This window comes from Cydia splendana, chromosome 5 (genome assembly GCF_910591565.1).
Source record: "Cydia splendana chromosome 5, ilCydSple1.2, whole genome shotgun sequence".
NCBI classification, from domain to species: domain Eukaryota; kingdom Metazoa; phylum Arthropoda; class Insecta; order Lepidoptera; family Tortricidae; genus Cydia; species Cydia splendana.
In genome coordinates, this window is record NC_085964.1 from 16,895,565 (window position 1) to 16,917,239 (window position 21,675).

The 21,675-nt window shown below is 34.4% G+C and overlaps 1 protein-coding gene across 3 annotated transcripts in view; it reads right to left on the bottom strand.

Moving 5' to 3' along the window:
• Nucleotides 1-21,675, bottom strand: part of LOC134790983 (uncharacterized) — a 38,446-nt gene that overhangs the window by 1,145 nt on the left and 15,626 nt on the right. For all 3 annotated transcript variants that reach the window (XM_063762021.1, XM_063762024.1, XM_063762022.1), the window contains 3 exons: nt 12,719-12,869; nt 8,527-8,718; nt 8,128-8,328 (listed from right to left, as the gene is read on the bottom strand). In XM_063762021.1, the coding sequence (XP_063618091.1) occupies nt 8,128-8,328; nt 8,527-8,718; nt 12,719-12,869 (544 nt within the window). The remainder of the gene's footprint in view (nt 1-8,127; nt 8,329-8,526; nt 8,719-12,718; nt 12,870-21,675) is intronic.

Sequence of the window (21,675 nt, forward strand, 5' to 3'; positions counted from 1 at the left end):
TACTTCACTCGCGAAACGCCCCGAACAAAACGATATGTGACCGTGACGTCAAGGTCACAGAGAGTCCATCTTGAAGTATGAGTGGTATGAACAAAACAAGAAAATTGCGATTTTGTCGGTGAAATATTGCGTTTATGTATATAGTTTCTCTCTCTTTTTTTGGATAAAATGTGAGGAATCGAATGGTATCCTTATTTTTGTCGTTTTTGGAAGTTGAAAAAAAAAACTAAAATTTTGAAACTTTCAGGTGCTGTACTTTTGTATTATTTCCATTTTTTTTAATATCCACAATATTGTGATAAATTGCTCATTTGCTATCTATTTTACTAGATTTTGTTGTAAAATTCAACATGTGTCATCATCCCTATTGCGGTTACGTGGGTGGGTCGAGATGTGTACGCTTCTAACAGTATATTTTTCCTCTATTGATAATTCTACAAATTAAAGCTAGCCTTCAGCTTACAATATTGCCACAAAGACACAGCCAGCTAACATTATTATTTATATTTAAAAAAAAGTATTATACATATTTATCTGATATTGGCTTCATAATGCAGCTCTCTGAAAAAGTTATTACCTGATAAGAGCTTGGTCATGACGTAAAAATCTGTTTTGTTGGCTAGGGGTCTATAACGACTTACAGATTAATGTTCGCCCCAAACCGGATTCGGACAGATATTGTAAACACGATAAAAGTCGATACTGTCTGTGCTTTCGAAATAATTTGATAATTATGCTCAATTCAACATATAGGTACTTGTCACAAAAAGTGGCGTTAATGTTTTATTTTATCTGGTTTTCAAATCCTTCCTCGTATCTATCAATTTAGAATATAATAGAATAGAAATCATTTATTCAGACAACACATCAATACAAATAACACATATATGTACAAGTACAGGGCAAAGATAAACAAAATAGAGATGTGAAGCCGAAATGGTCTCCACTCAGCAATGCAGTTGGCACGACTAGCGTGGTCAACGGCGCTGGTTTTCTGTGGAGCCAGCGGAAACTAAGGAATTTCATTGATGATTCATTAACTTTTATGTAAATTAAGGAAAATATCGTGAGAAAACCAGTACACGTGTAGGAAGAAAGTACCTATATAAGCGGTGTACGAGAATGTCTTAATGTTTATCTGCAACAGCATATTACTGGTGTTGTAAGTATAGGAATCTGGGGACTCGGATAATAATAGAACTTCTTAGGAAAAACTATATATGTAAGTACCTAATGTATGTAGGTAATAATTCTTACCAGATGACTGAATCTGGCCTTTCCAGAAAGTCTGCTCATAGTCATTCAGACTCGTGATGAGTTAGCTACATCGATAAGAGAGTCCACAGATCAGTTCGTCTATTTTCTATTGCTAACAGAGTGCAGGCGATCTACATTCTTACGGAGACCAATATAAAAATGTCTCCCTTATACAATGTTCTTACAGCCCAATGTGATTACAAGTTACACGAGTTCTTTTGAGCATTCGACTAGCTTGCGCTTCATTAGCTATTAGAATATGTGTTCAGCTGTCAGAGGTCGCTAGTTCAGTTTCGATCTCCGATATCTAGTGCAGACCGGTTTGACACGAGCCCGTTTGTTTACGTGCGATAGATCCAGCCAGTTAGTACACTTAGTACATCGAACCGTATTGATATCGGATTCGGAGACAATACGGTGCATTCGTTTGTACGTCTTTGCATAATTTGTTATGTCTCAGTTAAATCATTTCCCAATTTATAAAAAGATCAAAAGGTATAAGCTGAACTGATTAGCATGAGTTCAAATTATTGCTTTTAAGCAGGAGAAGTCAAACTTGATAAGATCGTAGACATGCAAATTTTCGCTGAACAACTGTAAATTATAATACCATGCTAATGTCGACGACTCCTACGAGTCCTACCATAATAACATTAATAACAATTTAATATATAATTAATTAGTATAACAGTTTGGTTTTTCACGCCATACCGATGTGCATTCTGTGTGAATGTGAGGACGTCAACTAGAACAATACTATTTAGTCGACACTTTTTCCGGTGAACTCTAGTACAGGGACCGGAACCGGTTACCTTAACCGGGGTTTTTCATAGGGTTATTTTAGAAGTGGTTATAAAAACCCCTACCATAACGGTAACCGTCTGATAAGGTAACACTTTGATTCGGTAACCGTATCAGATCGAGTTAACCTCGGTTACCGGTAACCGAAATAAAAACCCAGTCGATTCAGTTACCTCATAATAAGGTTTTGAACCAGTTCAAACGATTGTAATCTTTACGCACACTTAAATTGAACTTATTATTGAATAACCGTGGTTGGCATGGGCGGTCTATTGAGTCTCCAGTACAAACATGTTTCTTTGTCGGTAACTTCGCTTATTGTCAATTCAAACAATATTGTACTTTGACTCCTTAAGCTAAAATTGAAAACATTATTGGGCGATTACAGTATTATTTTGGAGCGACAGCCGCAGCGCGGCCATTCCTTTGTTTATCTTTATACTTTTATACCTGTGTGTTCCTATTGTTTTTGTTCATTTCGGAGCAATTTTAGTTTGGAATTTTTAGAAAAGGGCTTCCTGCAAGTAAACACCATCCTATCCTAGCAATATCTGTTATTGTTTAGTAATATTTTTAATGCTACTTAGATATTATTTTTCTATTTTCGTGTTCAAACTTGGTATGTACCTACAGATTAAAGACTGATTTAAGGAAAAAAAATAACCTAACTAGTAATTTTACTGGTAGTTATAGTTTATCTTTAGATAGAGTGATTAAAAAAATCACGTTGTGATAAAGATACATGCGTTAGCGGATTGTGGTAGTGTGGTAGATATTTAACCATTGTTGACAAATGACATAATACCTAGTTATTATCAGCTTATTTTATAATAAGCAATTACTTTTAAACGTTTTCAGATGCGGTAAGTTGTGTCAGCTAAAAGTCGTAATTTACCTTGTTTTGCTTAATGCAGCGAGCAGAAAATATATATATTATCTATAGCAGTGATAACCTTATTTTAATACTTCAAATCTTTCATTAATACCAGAATTCATTATATTTATTAAGTATCTGTAACATTGGAAAGGTGAAATAATTTTGATTAAATTAAATAGATACGTACTTAGTAAGCAGTGTTGGGTATTCAAGAATAAAATCATTATTTGAATAAGAATTCCTAAGAATAAAATCATGTTGATTTATTCCCGTCAAAATTATTCAAATAAAAAATTTAATAAGAATAATCTCATTCTTAATCAAGTAAATATAATCATGATTTTATATTCTTAATAATATTCCTGGATTAAAATGTAGTCTGGGTGCCGTATAGGTAGAAGTAAATAATAATAGTTGTCTAATTTATACCTAATTTTATTCAATAAAATCTTAAGAATATAATTTACTGCCGCATTGTCTTTGTATTGGTCGATACCCGTATTGCTTTTAATCTGATAACTAAATCATCAGGTACAATTCAGCTGATCTGCTCGGATGGTGGATAGCGAAACACTTCAATGGCTTACTGTGCCTAATTTAATGTAAAAAAATAAAATACCGGCCAAGTGAGAGTTGGACTCGCGCAGGAAGGGTTCTGTACCATTACGCAAAAAACAGCAAATAAATCATGTTTGTTGTATGGGAGCCCAACTTATATATTTATAATATTCTGTTTTTAGTATTTGTTGTAATAGGGGCAACAGCAATACATAATCTGTGAAAATGTCAACTGCCTAGCTATCACGCTTCATGAGATACAGCTTAGTGACAGGCAGACGGACAGCCGAGTCTTAGTAATAGGATCCCGTTTTTACCCTTTGGGTAAGGAACCCTAAAAAATATGTTTCTAAAAATCATTCCCATATGTCCCCACCTCATGTATCGCGGCGGTCACGTTGGGCAGGAACAAATGGGGAAAGTATTCATGATCTTTTGTTTTCGAATTATGTTTAGTATGTAGTTTCAGTGTCCGAGTTACTACCGAGACTCATTGTGTTTTTAAAAGTTCAGCTGATATTTAAAATTTGTACTCATTATTAGACGGAAATGAATAGGTATTATTATCGTTTGACACACCGCCTACCGCACGTGTTTAGCAAATGCTGACAAAAAATTCACCACGCCACGACTTAATTTTATTGTTATTGCCAATGAGTAATAAATGACGGTCTCAAGTGGAAACACAGCAAATAATACAATACAATTCATGCTGCGATCTGCGACATACTGCAAATCTAGTGATAAGCGTAGGACTATTTTCTTACCTGCTGTAATTTGCTATCTCATTCACTTTCCGTAGGTGTGAAAGAGATAGCATACGTAAGACCTCAAGGCTGATAAGAATAATAAACAAAATACATACTTAATTGGCAAAGGAATATACATGGAACCATCATAATTATAATTTCGCAGTTTACTTTATATGTAGTTTCATTATCAAATTATCATCGCCGTTTCGAAGGCTCCAAAAAAATTTACATATCTATCACAATATAATCTTTTACGCTAAAAAAAATTCAAATCAATCCGACCGTTGAAAAGAGGGGTGAATTTCATTTTACTAACTTTATACATTGTACTACAAAAGTTAAATTAATTGAGTATAACATTCTAATTTAATAAGACGTTATTTAGAATAATCCTACATTAGGAATAAATATTCCGTTTTTTATTTTTCATTTAAATAAAAGTGACATGATTTATTACCTTTCATTTTATTCTAAAATAACGAGTGCAAGAATTATTCTAATTCAAATCTATTGGATTAAGAATAAAATTTCTGTGTTTATTCTTCTTCGTATTCAAGTAAATTTTAGCCCAACTTAGTATGCTTTCTACATTCCAACAAAACTTTCTTCTACAATTCACGGGATTTTTTTTAAACCCGAAAGAGTAAAAGGAAATAGGTAGTAGTAGGTAGTAATGTATGTAGTATTTTTTTAGACTCCGCTGTCCGTCTGTCTGTCACCAGGCTGTATCTCATGAACCGTGATAGCTAGGCAGTTGAAATTTTCATAGATTATGTATTTCTGTTGCTGCTGTTACAACAAATACTAAAAACAGAATATAATAAATATATTAAATAAAAAAATATATATTAAAAAAATAAAAAATAAAATAAACAAAATAAATAAAATAAATAAAAGAAACAAAATAAACAAAATAAGGGGTCATCCATTAATTACGTCACACGTTTAGGGGGAGGGAGGGGGTCAAGAAAATGTGACATGGGGGAGGGGGGAGACACAAACTTTGTGACGTCACTTTAACTTCATCAGTAACCGAATTTTTTTTTTTAATTATTTTATTCTCTGTACATTTAAATAACAAGTTTTTAAAACGATGATCGTTTTTATTCTTTTAATTTTCTTTCCTAAGCAGTTTTGGGTTATAAAATTACTAATATTTATATCGTCAAAAATATTTTGATAAAATATTAATAATACTTAGGTACTTACTTAATTCGATTTGGCGATTTCGTAGAAAAAATGTGACGTCACACTAGGGGGGAGGGGTCAAAAAACCTAGAAATTCGTGTGACGTAATTAATGGATGACCCCTAAACAAAATAAACAAAATAAAAAAATAAACAAAATAAACAAAATAAACAAAATAAACAAAATAAACAAAATAAACAAAATAAACAAAATAAACAAAATAAACAAAATAAACAAAATAAACAAAATAAACAAAATAAACAAAATAAACAAAATAAACAAAATAAACAAAATAAACAAAATAAACAAAATAAACAAAATAAACAAAATAAACAAAATAAACAAAATAAACAAAATAAACAAAATAAACAAAATAAACAAAATAAACAAAATAAACAAAATAAACAAAATAAACAAAATAAACAAAATAAACAAAATAAACAAAATAAACAAAATAAACAAAATAAACAAAATAAACAAAATAAACAAAATAAACAAAATAAACAAAATAAACAAAATAAACAAAATAAACAAAATAAACAAAATAAACAAAATAAACAAAATAAACAAAATAAACAAAATAAACAAAATAAACAAAATAAACAAAATAAACAAAATAAACAAAATAAACAAAATAAACAAAATAAACAAAATAAACAAAATAAACAAAATAAACAAAATAAACAAAATAAACAAAATAAACAAAATAAACAAAATAAACAAAATAAACAAAATAAACAAAATAAACAAAATAAACAAAATAAACAAAATAAACAAAATAAACAAAATAAACAAAATAAACAAAATAAACAAAATAAACAAAATAAACAAAATAAACAAAATAAACAAAATAAACAAAATAAACAAAATAAACAAAATAAACAAAATAAACAAAATAAACAAAATAAACAAAATAAACAAAATAAACAAAATAAACAAAATAAACAAAATAAACAAAATAAACAAAATAAACAAAATAAACAAAATAAACAAAATAAACAAAATAAACAAAATAAACAAAATAAACAAAATAAACAAAATAAACAAAATAAACAAAATAAACAAAATAAACAAAATAAACAAAATAAACAAAATAAACAAAATAAACAAAATAAACAAAATAAACAAAATAAACAAAATAAACAAAATAAACAAAATAAACAAAATAAACAAAATAAACAAAATAAACAAAATAAACAAAATAAACAAAATAAACAAAATAAACAAAATAAACAAAATAAACAAAATAAACAAAATAAACAAAATAAACAAAATAAACAAAATAAACAAAATAAACAAAATAAACAAAATAAACAAAATAAACAAAATAAACAAAATAAACAAAATAAACAAAATAAACAAAATAAACAAAATAAACAAAATAAACAAAATAAACAAAATAAACAAAATAAACAAAATAAACAAAATAAACAAAATAAACAAAATAAACAAAATAAACAAAATAAACAAAATAAACAAAATAAACAAAATAAACAAAATAAACAAAATAAACAAAATAAACAAAATAAACAAAATAAACAAAATAAACAAAATAAACAAAATAAACAAAATAAACAAAATAAACAAAAAAAACAAAATAAACAAAAAAAAAAAAAAAAAAAAAAAAAAAAAAAAAAAAAAAAAAAACAAAATAACAAAATAAACAAAATAACAAAATAAACAAAATAAATAATGTAAATAACATTAATAAAATGAATATTATTAATCAAATAAACTACATTAATAAAATGAATATTATTGATAAAATAAATAACATTAATAAAATAAATAATATTAATAAAATAAATGAATTATAGTAAATAAATAAAAAAGTAAAAAAAAACTAAATTAAGAAAATTAACAAAGTTAACAATTAATAAATTAACTATTTTTTTTTGTATTTTACTGACGGCACATCACTAAATACGGATGTAGCAAACCTATAAGCAACCGATAATTTAATATGATAATTTAATTTAATTTTGTTTATTTTGTAAGGTTACCATAACTGAATAAAAACCTGTTAAAAACCCCTAACAAAAACCCTATCGCGATGGGGTTTTGAGATTAACTCGGTTAAAGGTTAGGGTTACCGTTTCAATAAGCTTACCATTACAATCAGGTAACAGCATGATAGGGTTACCGAATGATACGGTAACCGAATCGATTGGGTTACCGAATGGATAGGATTAAGCGTAAAGAGGGGTTTTCCGGTCCTTGCTCTAGTACAATAATTATTTCGACTCTGACCCGGACGCTTCGAAAAAAAGGCCCTGGGCGAATTCGCTAGTGACAATATAATGACAGGTTGTGCGTCATGCGTTTAATTTTCACATTAGTAGGATCGTCGAAATAATATTCCTATATTATTATAATGTTTTATGTTTCCTGTATTTAAAGTAAATGATTTCACACCACGCACGAAAGTAAAGCACCAGATAATTATTATAAAAACATAGAAAGCACGTATATTTTGACACAATTTCAATTTAATAAATCGGATAGAACTAAAACAAAAAATAGGTGATTTGATCGTGAAGTCACTATAGCAGTCTTCATATAAATTCCATATTGGCAAATCTTTTTGACAGTTCTAAAATAAAACAGAAACTGATTTGACTAGTACGAGAATACCCTATTCGTTGGTATTTTTTTATAGCCTATAGTCATATAGAATACAACAAACGTACTCACCGTAAGAGTTTTGAGAGTCTTAACATCCGGCGTCTCATACTTGATGAGCGCATACTGGTCGTCGGTGAAACGGACACCCTTCTCGATGTCGGCTGCTTTTTGCTGCTCCAGCTCCTGGTTGACTTTGTCGAGCAGCTGCTGGGGCGTCAACTGCTCGTTTTCTGTTTCTTCCTCCACCGTTTCCAGGTCTTCGTCGGCAGTCTGAAAAATTTACAAGTTAGGTATGTTTCACCTTCTCAGTTCCTTACGTTTTGGGCAGCATGTTGGCGTCACGCGTATAGTGTCCAAAGTTCAAGGTTTGACACGCAAATTTTTCGCTGAATTTAGAGCTTTGACGGAATTTAAAAGCTCGTGATTAACACGTTTAAGTTATATTCGTAAAAAAATAATAGAACCTACTTGAATAGTCTTTTGTGCCGCCTTCAGTTTCCTGAGAAACGCATCAGCCCGTTTCTTCGACGCCCTCTGGACCTCCTTATTGACCATCCTCCAAAACACGAAGACGGGGTGGTGGTAGAGCTCAGGGGGGCACTCCTTCAGTGGAGTCTTCCCGACGAGGATTAGCCGTTTCAGCCGCTCCATTTCGTCGAGCTATTACGTTGTGAAAATAATAAAAATTAATACTCATAGTTAAAGCTACGATGATGGGGGATGGCGGGACGACCTGGATGCATTCCAGCGGGATTGGCGGGATTTTGCTCAGCACAGGGAGGATTGGAAAGGAAGAGGGGAGGCCTTTGCCCAGCAGTGGGACACACACACATAGGCTAATAAAAAAAAAAGTTAAAGCTAGGTAATTTCAAAACCTGATAAACTGCCCTCTTTAATGCTTTTATCTCACTAGAATTTACCTAGCTTATGAATATGACCACTATTCTTTGGAGGATGCCAGTTTCTGTTTTCGAGTTGCGAGTCAATGTTAATAAGTAATAATAATACCTACATTGAACAACAATGGTTCAACGTACTGTTACAACTGAGATACTTAAAGAAAGTATATTTATAGGTGATAGTTTATCGCTTACAATTTTCATTAGACTTACCAGAAAAAATATGATTTTAAGCCGAATTAAACTTTCATAAACATATTTTATTAGTCTGCCCTTAAGCTCTGCCATTTTGTAAATTTTTGACGTGACGAAAGGTATAAGAGTTCTTTCATATTTCAAGATATATTAGGTATTACTTATGATAAATTTAAGGAGATAAAAGTAATCTGTTACTCCCTAGGAAGTAATACGAGTATCAGGTGTTACGTCTGCTTGGAATAATATCCTTGACGAGCACGTGTGATGAAAATGAATTAATATATCAGAATGTTTACCAATATGTAATGAAATTGCTTTTATACTTATATATATTGTGTAATCATTATGTGTTATCATGTGCACACATGTTTCAAGAGTTTCTAGTCTGACCTATGACATCAATATAACTGGTTAGCGCCACCTTTGCAAATATAAACATTTATCAATAGGCATTCGCACTTCATGCAAGTTACTAGACGAATTAATAAACACGCGCTACCTAATGGCTGGGTACCGCGCATACATGTGTAACACACGTGTAGTCGGTGTGTGATTGGCAGCTAATCGCTTAATGTCGCTCAACTTTTGACGGGATAATGCTGTACGCGGTACGCGAAACCGATCCTCAATGTCGGCCTTTGTAAACGATTCTGAGTATTGCTATGTGTATGTGGTGTTATACCTAGACATGATACTGGAGTAAGTAGGACGGCTATACCGTGTACAGAAATAACAGAAACATCAGTTCAGTTGCGTATATCTAATGTACCTATTATCTATTATGACGGGCGTATTAAAATAAATAAATAATTCAGCCTATATACGTCCCACTGCTGGGTACAGGTCTCCTCTCACCCGCGAGAGGGCATGAGCTATAGTCCTCACGCTGGCCCAATGCGGATTGGAGACTTCACATACACCTTTGAATTTCTTCGCAGATATATGCAGGTTGTCGGGCCTATTAATTATATCGGGTGGAACAGAACGAAGGACTTTTACGCAAATGGGGAATTGTTTAGGCACCGTACTTTATTTTTCACTTTTTAATCACGTTAATATTTATAACCGTTTTAGAGATACAGTTTGTTAAACATTAGTGCATAAATCTGTATGTTACAACCCTAGCAAGTAGATCCTATTGTATGACATGACATGTGTCAATTTAAAATGTAAATATCTTTGTAGGGTTGTCACTGATATAAAAATATTTCATTTTAGTGATTTTGTTTTACTTGTTACTTCAGCTTTACGATTATAATAACTCGATTGTAGATCACTTAGATAACATTATCCTTTCAGCTCTGTCTCTATAAATGTTCCACCCTGTATATAGTTAATTGCGAGATAGGAACGAAAAACGTGGCCTGTTTATGTTGACAAGCTCAGCTTAAATTGTTCTCCGTAACATAAATATGTAAATACATAGTTGTTTCCTTCGCTTGCGGTAGCGAAACACCTCGATGAGTAGATTAGATACCATGCAAGACTTCAGTTCAGGGAGAGACAAATACACTACTCATGCCGACCATAAAGAGCTATGGTGAAATGCTTTAAGAAAAGCCTACTTAATAAATTATACTTTAATGTATTGCAGCAAGGATAAGCTATTATCACAGATTATAAGATACAAACACATTCGTACTACGAGAAAGTATATTTATACATGCTGTAGCGAAACGCTACTGGCCGTTTGTAAAAAAATAAAATGCATATTTGCGATTATTTTGAATTCAAATTTTGATAGAATGTTCGAGAAAGAAACGATTGAATTTGTTTTTTGGCAGATGGTTGGTGGATTTCGTGTCAAAAAGTCGTTGGTGATCCGGGCTCTTTTTTAGACTAGATTTGCTACGTTTAACGTTTACCCAGTTTGATAATTAATACGAAGTGTCGAAAGTGCGCGTTAATCGACGAGAGGAAAGGCTCCTCGTAGACAGCTGGCCACCTAAGCCGTGCGTGAGTCGGCGTCCGGAGAGGAGTGGCTCCTCGTAAACTGCTGGCCACCAAAGCCGTGCGTAGGTCGGCGCCAAGCACTGGTGGAGTGAAGAAACCTCATCGTTATCGTCCGGTCTGCTGCCATACGCGCTCGCCAGGATGCGAGTCGCTTACCTCGTCGGCCTGCTTGAAGACACCACCTTGTGCGCTATCTGTGCTGTACAAGTAAATTTCCTACCGGCTGCCGGCACCCTTGCGTGTGCCTCCCATCTTGTGCGCTATCTGTGCTGTACAAGTAAATTTCCTACTGGCTGCCGGCACCCTTGCGTGTGCCTCCCATCTTGTGCGCTATCTGTGCTGTACAAGTAAATTTCCTACTGGCTGCCGGCACCCTTGCGTGTGCCTCCCATCTTGTGCGCTATCTGTGCTGTACAAGTAAATTTCCTACTGGCTGCCGGCACCCTTGCGTGTGCCTCCCATCTTGTGCGCTATCTGTGCTGTACAAGTAAATTTCCTACCGGCTGCCGGCACCCTTGCGTGTGCCTCCCATCTTGTGCGCTATCTGTGCTGTACAAGTAAATTTCCTACCGGCTGCCGGCACCCTTAAGTGTGCCTCCACATTTGTCCCATTTACCTTTTTTCCCCCTGTACTTCAAGACCGAAATATTTGAAAATTTTAGCGTTAGTTTTCCAATTCTGATTTTTATAACCACCTAATTATTTGTTTTGTATTTTTGTGCCATATTTTTGTTTCGCCATTTGATCTGTGATCCGCATAGTCGCATACCTACCTCTTCTTCTTCTTCTTACAAATCCTCAAAATTCAAAAAGCCTCGTTTGACGGGCGGGTTAAACAAGCGCCTCAAAATTTAGGTGTCATTCGCCAACTTGTCAACCATCATCGTCCATAATATTCGCCACATTAATACATTTTTTTTCCTTTCCAGCTAAATTCTTAGCCGTATTCCTTTTTTTACCTTTCATGTTTACCACCTATGCGGAACGCAGACAATTAGTTTAAAACGATCAAATCAGTGGTTTTTAGTGAAATTTGTGAATAATAATTTTTTATACAGGGTGTTACCGGAAATTGATTTTTTAAATAAAAAGTTATCAAATTATACGTGTTCAGTAAATTACATTTGTTTTACTGCAATACCTATTTGATATTACCTATAATCTCTTAATTTAATTGCACAGGATATCGTGTTATTATTGTTTTACACATGTCCTTTTGTGTAACAAATGAAAACGACCGTGTAAAATGCTATAGTCTCATACCACGGGTAAAATGTTTTGTTTAATAAAAAATATTGATATAAACTATCAAACTTTAACATTCATCGTCATATAATTTTCACGTGATCGCTGCCACTCCAGCGGCATCATGGCATTTGAAACAAATAGCGAGCATTTCAAATTTAAATAAATAATGCTCCAGTCTCTATTCGCCAATCGAGTCTTCTTTGAAGTAAAGGAAGAAACTTTGACATATTTAGATAATTAGATATTAAACCTCATATTTAGATATAATAGTGTTTCTGGTCGATAGGTGCAATAGCGAGGTTGACGAGACTAGTCTGTCAGCCGCACAAGGTTGGAGCCCATGTGCTCCTGAAGGTACTTACGACTCGGGAGGAGATCCTCTTGTTGAGGTTCTCCTCGTTGACTTCGCGGATGCGGTCCTCCAGCTGGGTCATGTAGGCCTTGTCTGTCAGCAGCACCAGGTTGGAGCCCATGTGCTTCTCGAGCCGCGCCCGGACGTGCGGGTGGGCGAAGCTGTGGAAAAAAAATGACCGTTAATTCCCCGCTGGCTTAGCGCCAGTTGCACCAACCACATTTAACGAACTGATTAACGTTAATCAGCAGTATAGTATGTAACTTCCCATACAATAAAATTTAGCGAACGCTTTAACGGTGACAGACGGTTTGGTGCAACCGACCCTTAGTCTTAGCGTCAAGTATCATCACAGGTAAATCTGGCTTAAAATTTTTAAAATTAACTAAGTAGTGAGAAACGGAACAAGGGCTGAGAATCCTGCAACCTGAGCAAGTCCAGACATAAAATTTCGTCTACCTGTTTATCGCGCAGTGGCAAAGCTGCATGTTGTTTATTGCTGTTACTGTCAGCTTTATCATATGAGCCACTGCTGTTCAATACTAATTAGGTAATTTCAGGCAATGTGAAAAAAATACGACTTACCGGTTAGAGACATTTGATAGTTGGTGGAAGATGATGCCATTATCAAAGAGAAAGAGTAAATGCCCACTAACTTCTGACCAGATTTTGCACCTTCTACGAGTACGCATACGGGTCATAGATACCTATCTGCAAAGAGCTATTACAATATTGCTTATTATTTTAATCCATGATAAGTGCATATGTGCTCTCAGTTTCTCACCTACCAAGCATGTGACGGAACGCAATGACCTTTTTTGCAGCGGAAGTACCCCAACGCGCAGTTATATAAATTTCTACTCAAATCCTAATCATGAATGAGACACAAGTGCCATGTTATTCACTTACCAGCCCGCGCGATCACTTTGTATGTTGCGGTTCGTCTTGAACGATTTTAATTGCCGCGGAGAGTCGGCCGCGACCGCGGCGTCTCGCCCTCACCGCACAATTTTAGTAGTTTTGACGCGAGCTGCCAGTGTCATAGTTGAGACCTTAGCGCGCGAGACTGGCACGGTATGGCACGACCCCCTCCGACATCACATACACATACAGCTACACCACATTTTTGTGTAAAGACGTATTCATATTAGATTGCTAAGTGGTCGATAAAGATAATATATTTGCCTAGGTTCTTTCGCAGTACTGGGTTAAATTACTGAAGTACAATAGGTTCAACGTCAAAAGCAATAAAAAATGACATTACCGTTAATGGTTGTAAAGTGGTTAGGTTAATATTTAATGACTTCGAAAATTTATATGAAAGGATAAAAAAACGAATATAATGTCAAGATGATTAAACATTTTGGGGATGATTTATGTATAAGGACGATAGTGTTGTAATATGGTAGTAATTTAATATTTACCTATAAATACCGTTATCCCTATAATTTTATTTTGCTTCCATTTCGCCCATTCCTGGACATGGTTCCTACGCGAAGACGCGAAGAACCTCATTGACGATATTAAGCTATTATTGCTGCTAGGGTCGGCCTTTTTAGGGTTTCGTAGTCAACTAGAAACCCTTATAGTTTCCCATGTCTGTCTGTCTGTCTGTCTGTCTGTCCGAGGCTTTGCTCCGTGATCGTTAGTGTTAGAAAGCTGCGATTTGGCACGGTTATATAAACCAATAAATCCGGCAAAGTCATATAATAAAATGTAAAAACAAACATTTTTTTAAGGTACCTCCCCTCCAAAAAAGTGGGGGTGTATTTTTTTTTTCGCTTCAGCCCTACAGTGTGGGGTATCGTTGGAAAGGTCTTACAAAACGAATAAGGGTCATCAACAAACATTTTTTGATAAAGTTAATATTTTCGGAAATAATCGATCTGAAAGAAAAAAATATATGTGCCCCCCCCCCTCTAACTTTTGAACCATGGGTCCGAAAATTATGAAAAAAAATCGTGAAACTAAAGCTTAATAAATACTTTCAATGAAAACTATAGCGAACATTATCGGTCTAATCGTTTTTGAGTTATTGCAAAAATATTATTTTCTTAGTAAAAAGACGTACAAAGCGCTGCAAAGGTACTCCCTTATGCTTGTAATGAACATGATACTTACTAATAGCCCCCGTTTGGCCTATTTCGACAAAATGGTAACTACGAAACCCTACACTGAGCATGGCCCGACATGCTCTTGGCCGCTTATTTAATAAGAAATAGACAATACGTGACCAAGTTCTTGTGTTCCAGGCAATGCGAATGCAAGTGTAGATATACATACACTCAAGAATAAGGCAACGAATCTACGAGTATATCCGTCTATATCACGGATCTAGATCTCAATAGGCCTCTACAATCGTCGTTCATTGCTCTTGACTTATTGAGTGAAAAATAAAAAACGAGATGTCCATTTCATATGGGACTTTAGAATGGAATTAAACCGCACCAAGTAGGTGTCATAAATCTTGATATTATTCACGCTTATTGATCTTATTGTGCAGGGGGGCAGTCAATATTGACCCCTGCACCTTACCTACTTCACGCATTGAATCTTCAAATAAGTATAATAATCTACTAGCAACTTACAATAATTATTACATCATATTGCATCGATATCGCGTATCGAACACAATACTTTTGTTTAACCAATTTGTAGGTATGATTTTGTTAAAAAATCAATATTGTTGAACTTTAACATGCATATGACTTTAACTTAACCGCGAGTCTGCAATCTGCATGGTCCCCTAGTTCTCGCGATCATAGAAGGTTTATACGACAATCACAAGATATAATGGTTTATGAATATTAACTAGATATATTGCTGTGTGTCCCGGTTTCGGATTAGTTAATGCTATTGAACAGTCAAACTAGCAATAAACGAGCTCCAGTGAGACGCCGCATTATATAAGCAACCTTCGTGGCGTAACATACAGGGCGGGGACTGTCGGGGCGTATTCTCTTTATGTCTCACAATTCCGGCATTTACTACTTCCTGCTACTTAATAGGTAGGGAATACATTGTATACATTGTGTTTTATGTGCCGGCTCCAATACCAGCCTGTGCACGTTGGCCGACCGGTGGTACTCACCGTGACCTGCATGAGCACTGGGTGCAGTTAACATGCCCCATTATGTAAAATTTTGTTTTAATGTTATTTTTACTAACCCTAGATTTAAGTATTAGCATGTGTTAACATTATGGACTTTGTTCGAAATAAATGAGTTTTTGATTTGATTTGATGAACCTTTCAATTGTTATATGTTTCAGCATGTGTTTAAAATAAAGAGAGCTGCAGTTGGATTGATGAGAATGATCGAGGCATATTCTAATAAAAGCATATATTCAAGAATAGGAAATAAATCATACTCAATTTAACATAATTACCTTTTATTTTCAACAACTGAGAATAACAAATATATTTAATTACAAAATACGATAACAGAGTTACCTTGTTAACTCGTTGAACTCCGAACTAGAAGTGGCCTCCTTCAGAATGACTGGCTGTATTTATACCCCGGTGACCGATAGAAAATAATACTAAAGGAAGGTAGAATCACATTGCTTAATTTACATCTACCCGATAAAATATTCAATAAAACGAAGGTAATTTTACTTAATTTGTTCACAACTACCCATTATTTGTATGTTCTTGTAAATCGACTCAAAACAATGCTTACAGTCGGCCATTCTGAAAAAAACGAAGTCCTCTCGTTATAGCATTATTACAAGATATCAAGCTTATAATTCGACTCCATTAATTAACAAATAAATTCATATTTGTGTCTAGACTTACAAAAACACTAATACATATTATGTCTGATACTAACATACATTTCTAGAAAACAAAATTATGAAAAGTAAAATAAAATATATAATTTAATTTTTTTTTTTCTAATTCGTTCGGCCATCTTACCAAAGTAATTGTTCCATCAATTACGTACAATATTTACAATCATTAGGGCAGACATTTAGGTAAAATCGTAAGTTTAAATGTTTTTTATTTTATTTTACTAATTAATTGAATTATTTATACGCACAATAGTAAATATTCAAAAGATATTTAAGACTTAAAAATCAGCCCTAAACACTAATATATTTTTCACAAGTCTCTTTCGATTACAATATGGAAATTTCGTACTATACAAGTATTATGTCAAGTACCTATTACCCTCGACCATTAGAATACTTGTGGGAAATATATGACCAATAACATTTAAGCTACAGCTATATAACTTAAAGCCTTTCTTGAGCTATTTTCATAGGGAAGAATTGAGCACACTACCAATTGTCTTACGACTCATTTGTGTGTCAATTCCTGCCTTCATTGTCTTGGATTGAACACACTCCAAATTGTCCTTAAGACTCCTTTGTGTGTCAACCCAAGAAGTCTACATGCCAAACTGATCACACTCCCAAATGTCTTACGACTCATATGTGTGTCAATTCGGAATCAAAATCCTACTCATTATATCGTCATCATCATATCATTGTTAAGGTATTCATAGTCATAATCAACATCACAATCATCATATAACTCATATTTATTCCAAATTATCCTCGCCCTGTGATTCATTTGCAATGTCATCTCCTACTCCCCTCATGTCTACATCAGTATCACTGCTCTCGCTACCTGAATCAATAACATCTTGCGTAAATGTTAACCATGGGTGTATTTTATCAACCGCAATAACTGCTTCGTACTTTCGATTCCGCTTTCGGGTTATTGGCGTGTCTTCTACTAAATATCTATCCATATCTAACACTTTAGCTATTTTATAAGGTCCTTGTAATTTAGGTAGGAGTTTTTTTGATTTGCCGTTATTGCTATTAATATCTCTTTCTATTCTAACAAGATCCCCTACCTCATATTTTTTTGCTATTTTTCTAACCCTGTCAAATCTTTCCTTATTCTTTTGTTGCTCTTCTTGAATTTTCATGTTAACCTCGCACCGCACATCATCGATTGAACGTTGGCTCGAATTCTCTTGATCAATTAATGAAGCTACTAATCCATCACCCTTTGTTCTCAGTCTAGTTCCAAAAAGTACCTCAGCCGGACTTTTGCCTATTGCCTTATTTAATGTGGTATTAAGTCCTAGCTGTATTTCTTCTAGATGCTTATCCCATTCATTCTCGTTATGATCGTGGTTCTTTACCGAGAGCGACGCCAATATGGTTCGGTTGTACCTTTCAACTTGACCGTTCGCTCTCGGTGTAGCCACTGCATTCAAAACATGTCTTATACCTAATGATGATACGAACTGCTTGAACCCTTTGCTTGTGAATGAAGTTCCCCTGTCACTAATCAAACGGCTAGGTATACCAAAATAGCTCATAAAATGATTAAGAACCTTTATGGTCGTTCGCGTTTTGGTATTCCTTACCGCATATAAACATGAATATTTAGTATAAGCATCAACCAAAACTAAGAGATAAGCGTTTTTAGACTTGCTTTTAATAAATGGTCCCAGGTGATCTAAGTGTACCGTGTGAAAGGGCTGATCTACTTTTGGTATTGGGTGAAGCATTCCCTGTCGCTTGCCTGCTGGGGTTTTGTAATAAGAGCACTCTAGACATGACTGTACATACTTTTTGACGAACTTGTTCATTTTGGGAAACCAGTATAGAGCTTTTATCTTATCTAGAGTCTTTTCAACTCCAAAATGACCAAGTTCGTCATGGTTTTTCTTAAGTAATTGCCACCTAACCCCTTTAGGGACTAACCATTTCAATTGACCGTCTATGACTCTATACACCTTTCCATTTTTTATTTGATAGTTCTTATGAATGTCTACCACTTTGGGAGATTCAGGGTCTTCTAAAGTGCGCTTAATTCGCTTAACTTCCTCGTCAGTTCCTTGCATTGTGGTCAACCAATCTTCAGTCTCTACTAATAGTACATCGAACACAGGCTCGGGCTCTTCTAACATTGGAACAGCATTGCGACTTAATGCGTCAACATGACTCATGCGATTCCCTGGCCTGTATTCGATAGTACAGTCGTATTCCTGTAACTGTAACCACCATCTGCTAATACGAGGTATCATATCTCTCTTCGATAAGGTAGTGCGCAATGCACTACAGTCCGTTACTATGGTAAATTGAATACCTAACACATATACTCTAAACCTATTCAAAGATGCGATCACTGCCAGGGTCTCTAATTCGAAAGAATGATATTTCTGTTCTTCTGGGGTAGTTTGTCTACTATAATACGACACTGCACGCCATCTACCTTGGTCGTCCTGTTGCAACAAAATCCCTGCGATACCAGTCTTACAAGCATCAGTGTGAATTTGAGTATTAGCTTTAGGATTGTAAAGAGCAAGGATAGGTCTTTTAATTAGTTCTGTCTTCAGTGAATTAAACGCATTTTCTTGCTCCGTACCCCACTCCCATTTGCTATCTTTTTTTAATAAACTAGTTAAGGGGTTGGCAATTATGGCAAAGTTCTTAACGAAACGGCGGAAAAAGCTCGCCAAGCCTATGAATTGTCGAACTTCATGTTGATTTACTGGTCGCTTGAAATTCTGTACAGCATCAGTTTTTCTTAATCCTGGCCGTACACCTTTTTTGTTTATCTCAAATCCTAAGTAATCAATCGTCCTACAAAAGAACTTACATTTTGATAACTTTAATGTTAAACCCGCCTCTCTAATCAATTTCAAAACCATTTCCAATCGCTCCATTCCCTGTTCTACACTATGAGCTGGAATAATTATGTCGTCCATAAATGCAAAAGCTTCTTTATTTTTGAGGTCCTTGAGCATAGTATTTATAGTTTTTTGGAACACTGACGGCGCATTTGCCAACCCAAACGGCATACGCGTAAATTGGTACTGACCGTCAGGGGTGACAAACGAAGTCTTATCCTGTGAGCCTGGAGCGATTGGTATTTGGTAATACCCTGATGCAAGATCGAGGGTAATAAAATATTCATATCCTCCTAACTGATCTATCTGGTCCTCTATTCTTGGCAAAGGGTAGTGTTCTTTAATGGTTTTTGAATTTAAGGCTCTATAATCTACACAAAGTCGCTGGTCACCTGTTTTCTTTTGTACTAATAATATAGGACTAGCATAAGATGAAGTGGATTCAGTTATGATGCCACAATCCAACATTTCTTTGATCATTTGTTTTACTTTGTCTTTTTCTGAATATGCTAATCTATAAGGTCTATAAACCACAGGAGTATTATCTTTAAGCGTAATTGTCATTTCATTTAAATTAGTCAAACCTAAATCCTTCAAACTGAATGAAAAACAATCCTTGTATTTTTGCAATAACAGCTCTAATTTATTGTGATTTTCCAAATTTAATTCTGTCTGCAAAGTATCTGTTATATTTTTATTTTCCTCTACATCTATTTTATTAACTTCAGCGCAATTATTTTCTTGAAAAACATAAGCTCTCGTCAATAACTGCCCTTTACAAAAAGCAACCGGTAAAGAGTTTAAATTCACCACCATTACACACCCCTTTCCATTTACCAAAGAATAGAGACCAGGTAAAATACAATATTTATTCGTGCCAATATTTCTTATAGATTCGTTCACATACACCTTGCAAGTAAGATCAGACTCAGCCTCGATAGGTACCATATCCATACACTTAATAATTACTTCAGAGCTTACATTTAATTTCAATTTAATTTCTTCAATATCTTGTTTCATCGAAGGTAATTGTTGTAAAATTAAATTTTCATGCGTTTTGATGATTATTAAACCATCTCGCTCCGTAAAAGTATGTCCGAGTAATATAGGATGCTTTAACAAATGATCTGACACTATCAATACTTCAATCGAGGCTTTAACCGACTGTACTTGCAATTGTAAAGTGCATTTACCTATAGGCTTTATATAGCCATCGCCAAATCCTTTTAAAAACTTCAAATTGTCCGTGGAATGACTTATACCCAATTCTAGAAAATCACTATGTCTAATCAAGGTAGGTTGACACCCTAAATCTACATAGCACGTCTTCGGTTTGTTGTTAACTAATATAGGAAGAACAAACTTCTTGTCTACTTCTCCGGCAAATTTAACTTCTAACACCGACTGTTCTGCCTGACTATTTTTATTGCTATCGTTGTTTGTCTTGGCTAACCGCCTGCAATTAATACTCTGATGTCCTAATCGTTTGCATATAGTACACGTTATCAAGGGTTTTGAACATTTAAAACTCGGGTGACCAACCTCATTGCAATTAAAACATTTAATAGTACTAGATCGCGCATTATCTTTTTGTGGTTCACTCGATTTCTTGATGAACGGGAAACGCCTATCCTTTGAATCCTCAATTTTTATAGACTTTAGGTATGCTAACAACTCTTCTGGTTCATTAAATTTACCAGCCTGGGCTCCTAACCTAATACCTTTATCGTCTAACCCGTATATGATACAATCTACAGCTCGTTTGTCAGTTATTCCACATCTATTAAGTAAATTAATTTTATGATAAAAGTATTGCTCAAGTGATTCATTATGCCTTACTTTTCTGTCCAACATTTCATGTAAAAGTTGCGCGTAATTTTGAACGGTGGGAAATGTTTTAGTTAACTTTTCTTTCCATTCTGGCCAAGTGTAGTTAAGTGAAGTTAACCCTTGGTACCAGACTTTTGCAACACCACCCAATTTAGGCAAGGCATAATGAATCAATTGAGTTTCCGTCCATTTGTACAAAGTCGAACACTCCTCTACTTTCCTAATCCACGCGTCTATTGTTTGCTCTTTGCTGGCCGGATCAAATTCCGGGACCGCGTTGGTATTCATTGAAAAATGATTCTGATGCTGAGATGTAGATGAGGGCAACGATTTCATCAGATCCATGACATCTTGCAAGGTAAATGTATTAGCGTTCCTATTTAAACTATGTTTACTACTACTACTTCGGCAACTCCTAATCATATCGTCTGTACAAGAACTGGAAGCACTCACGGTTGACCGGTACTCGCGTCGTCTTTCC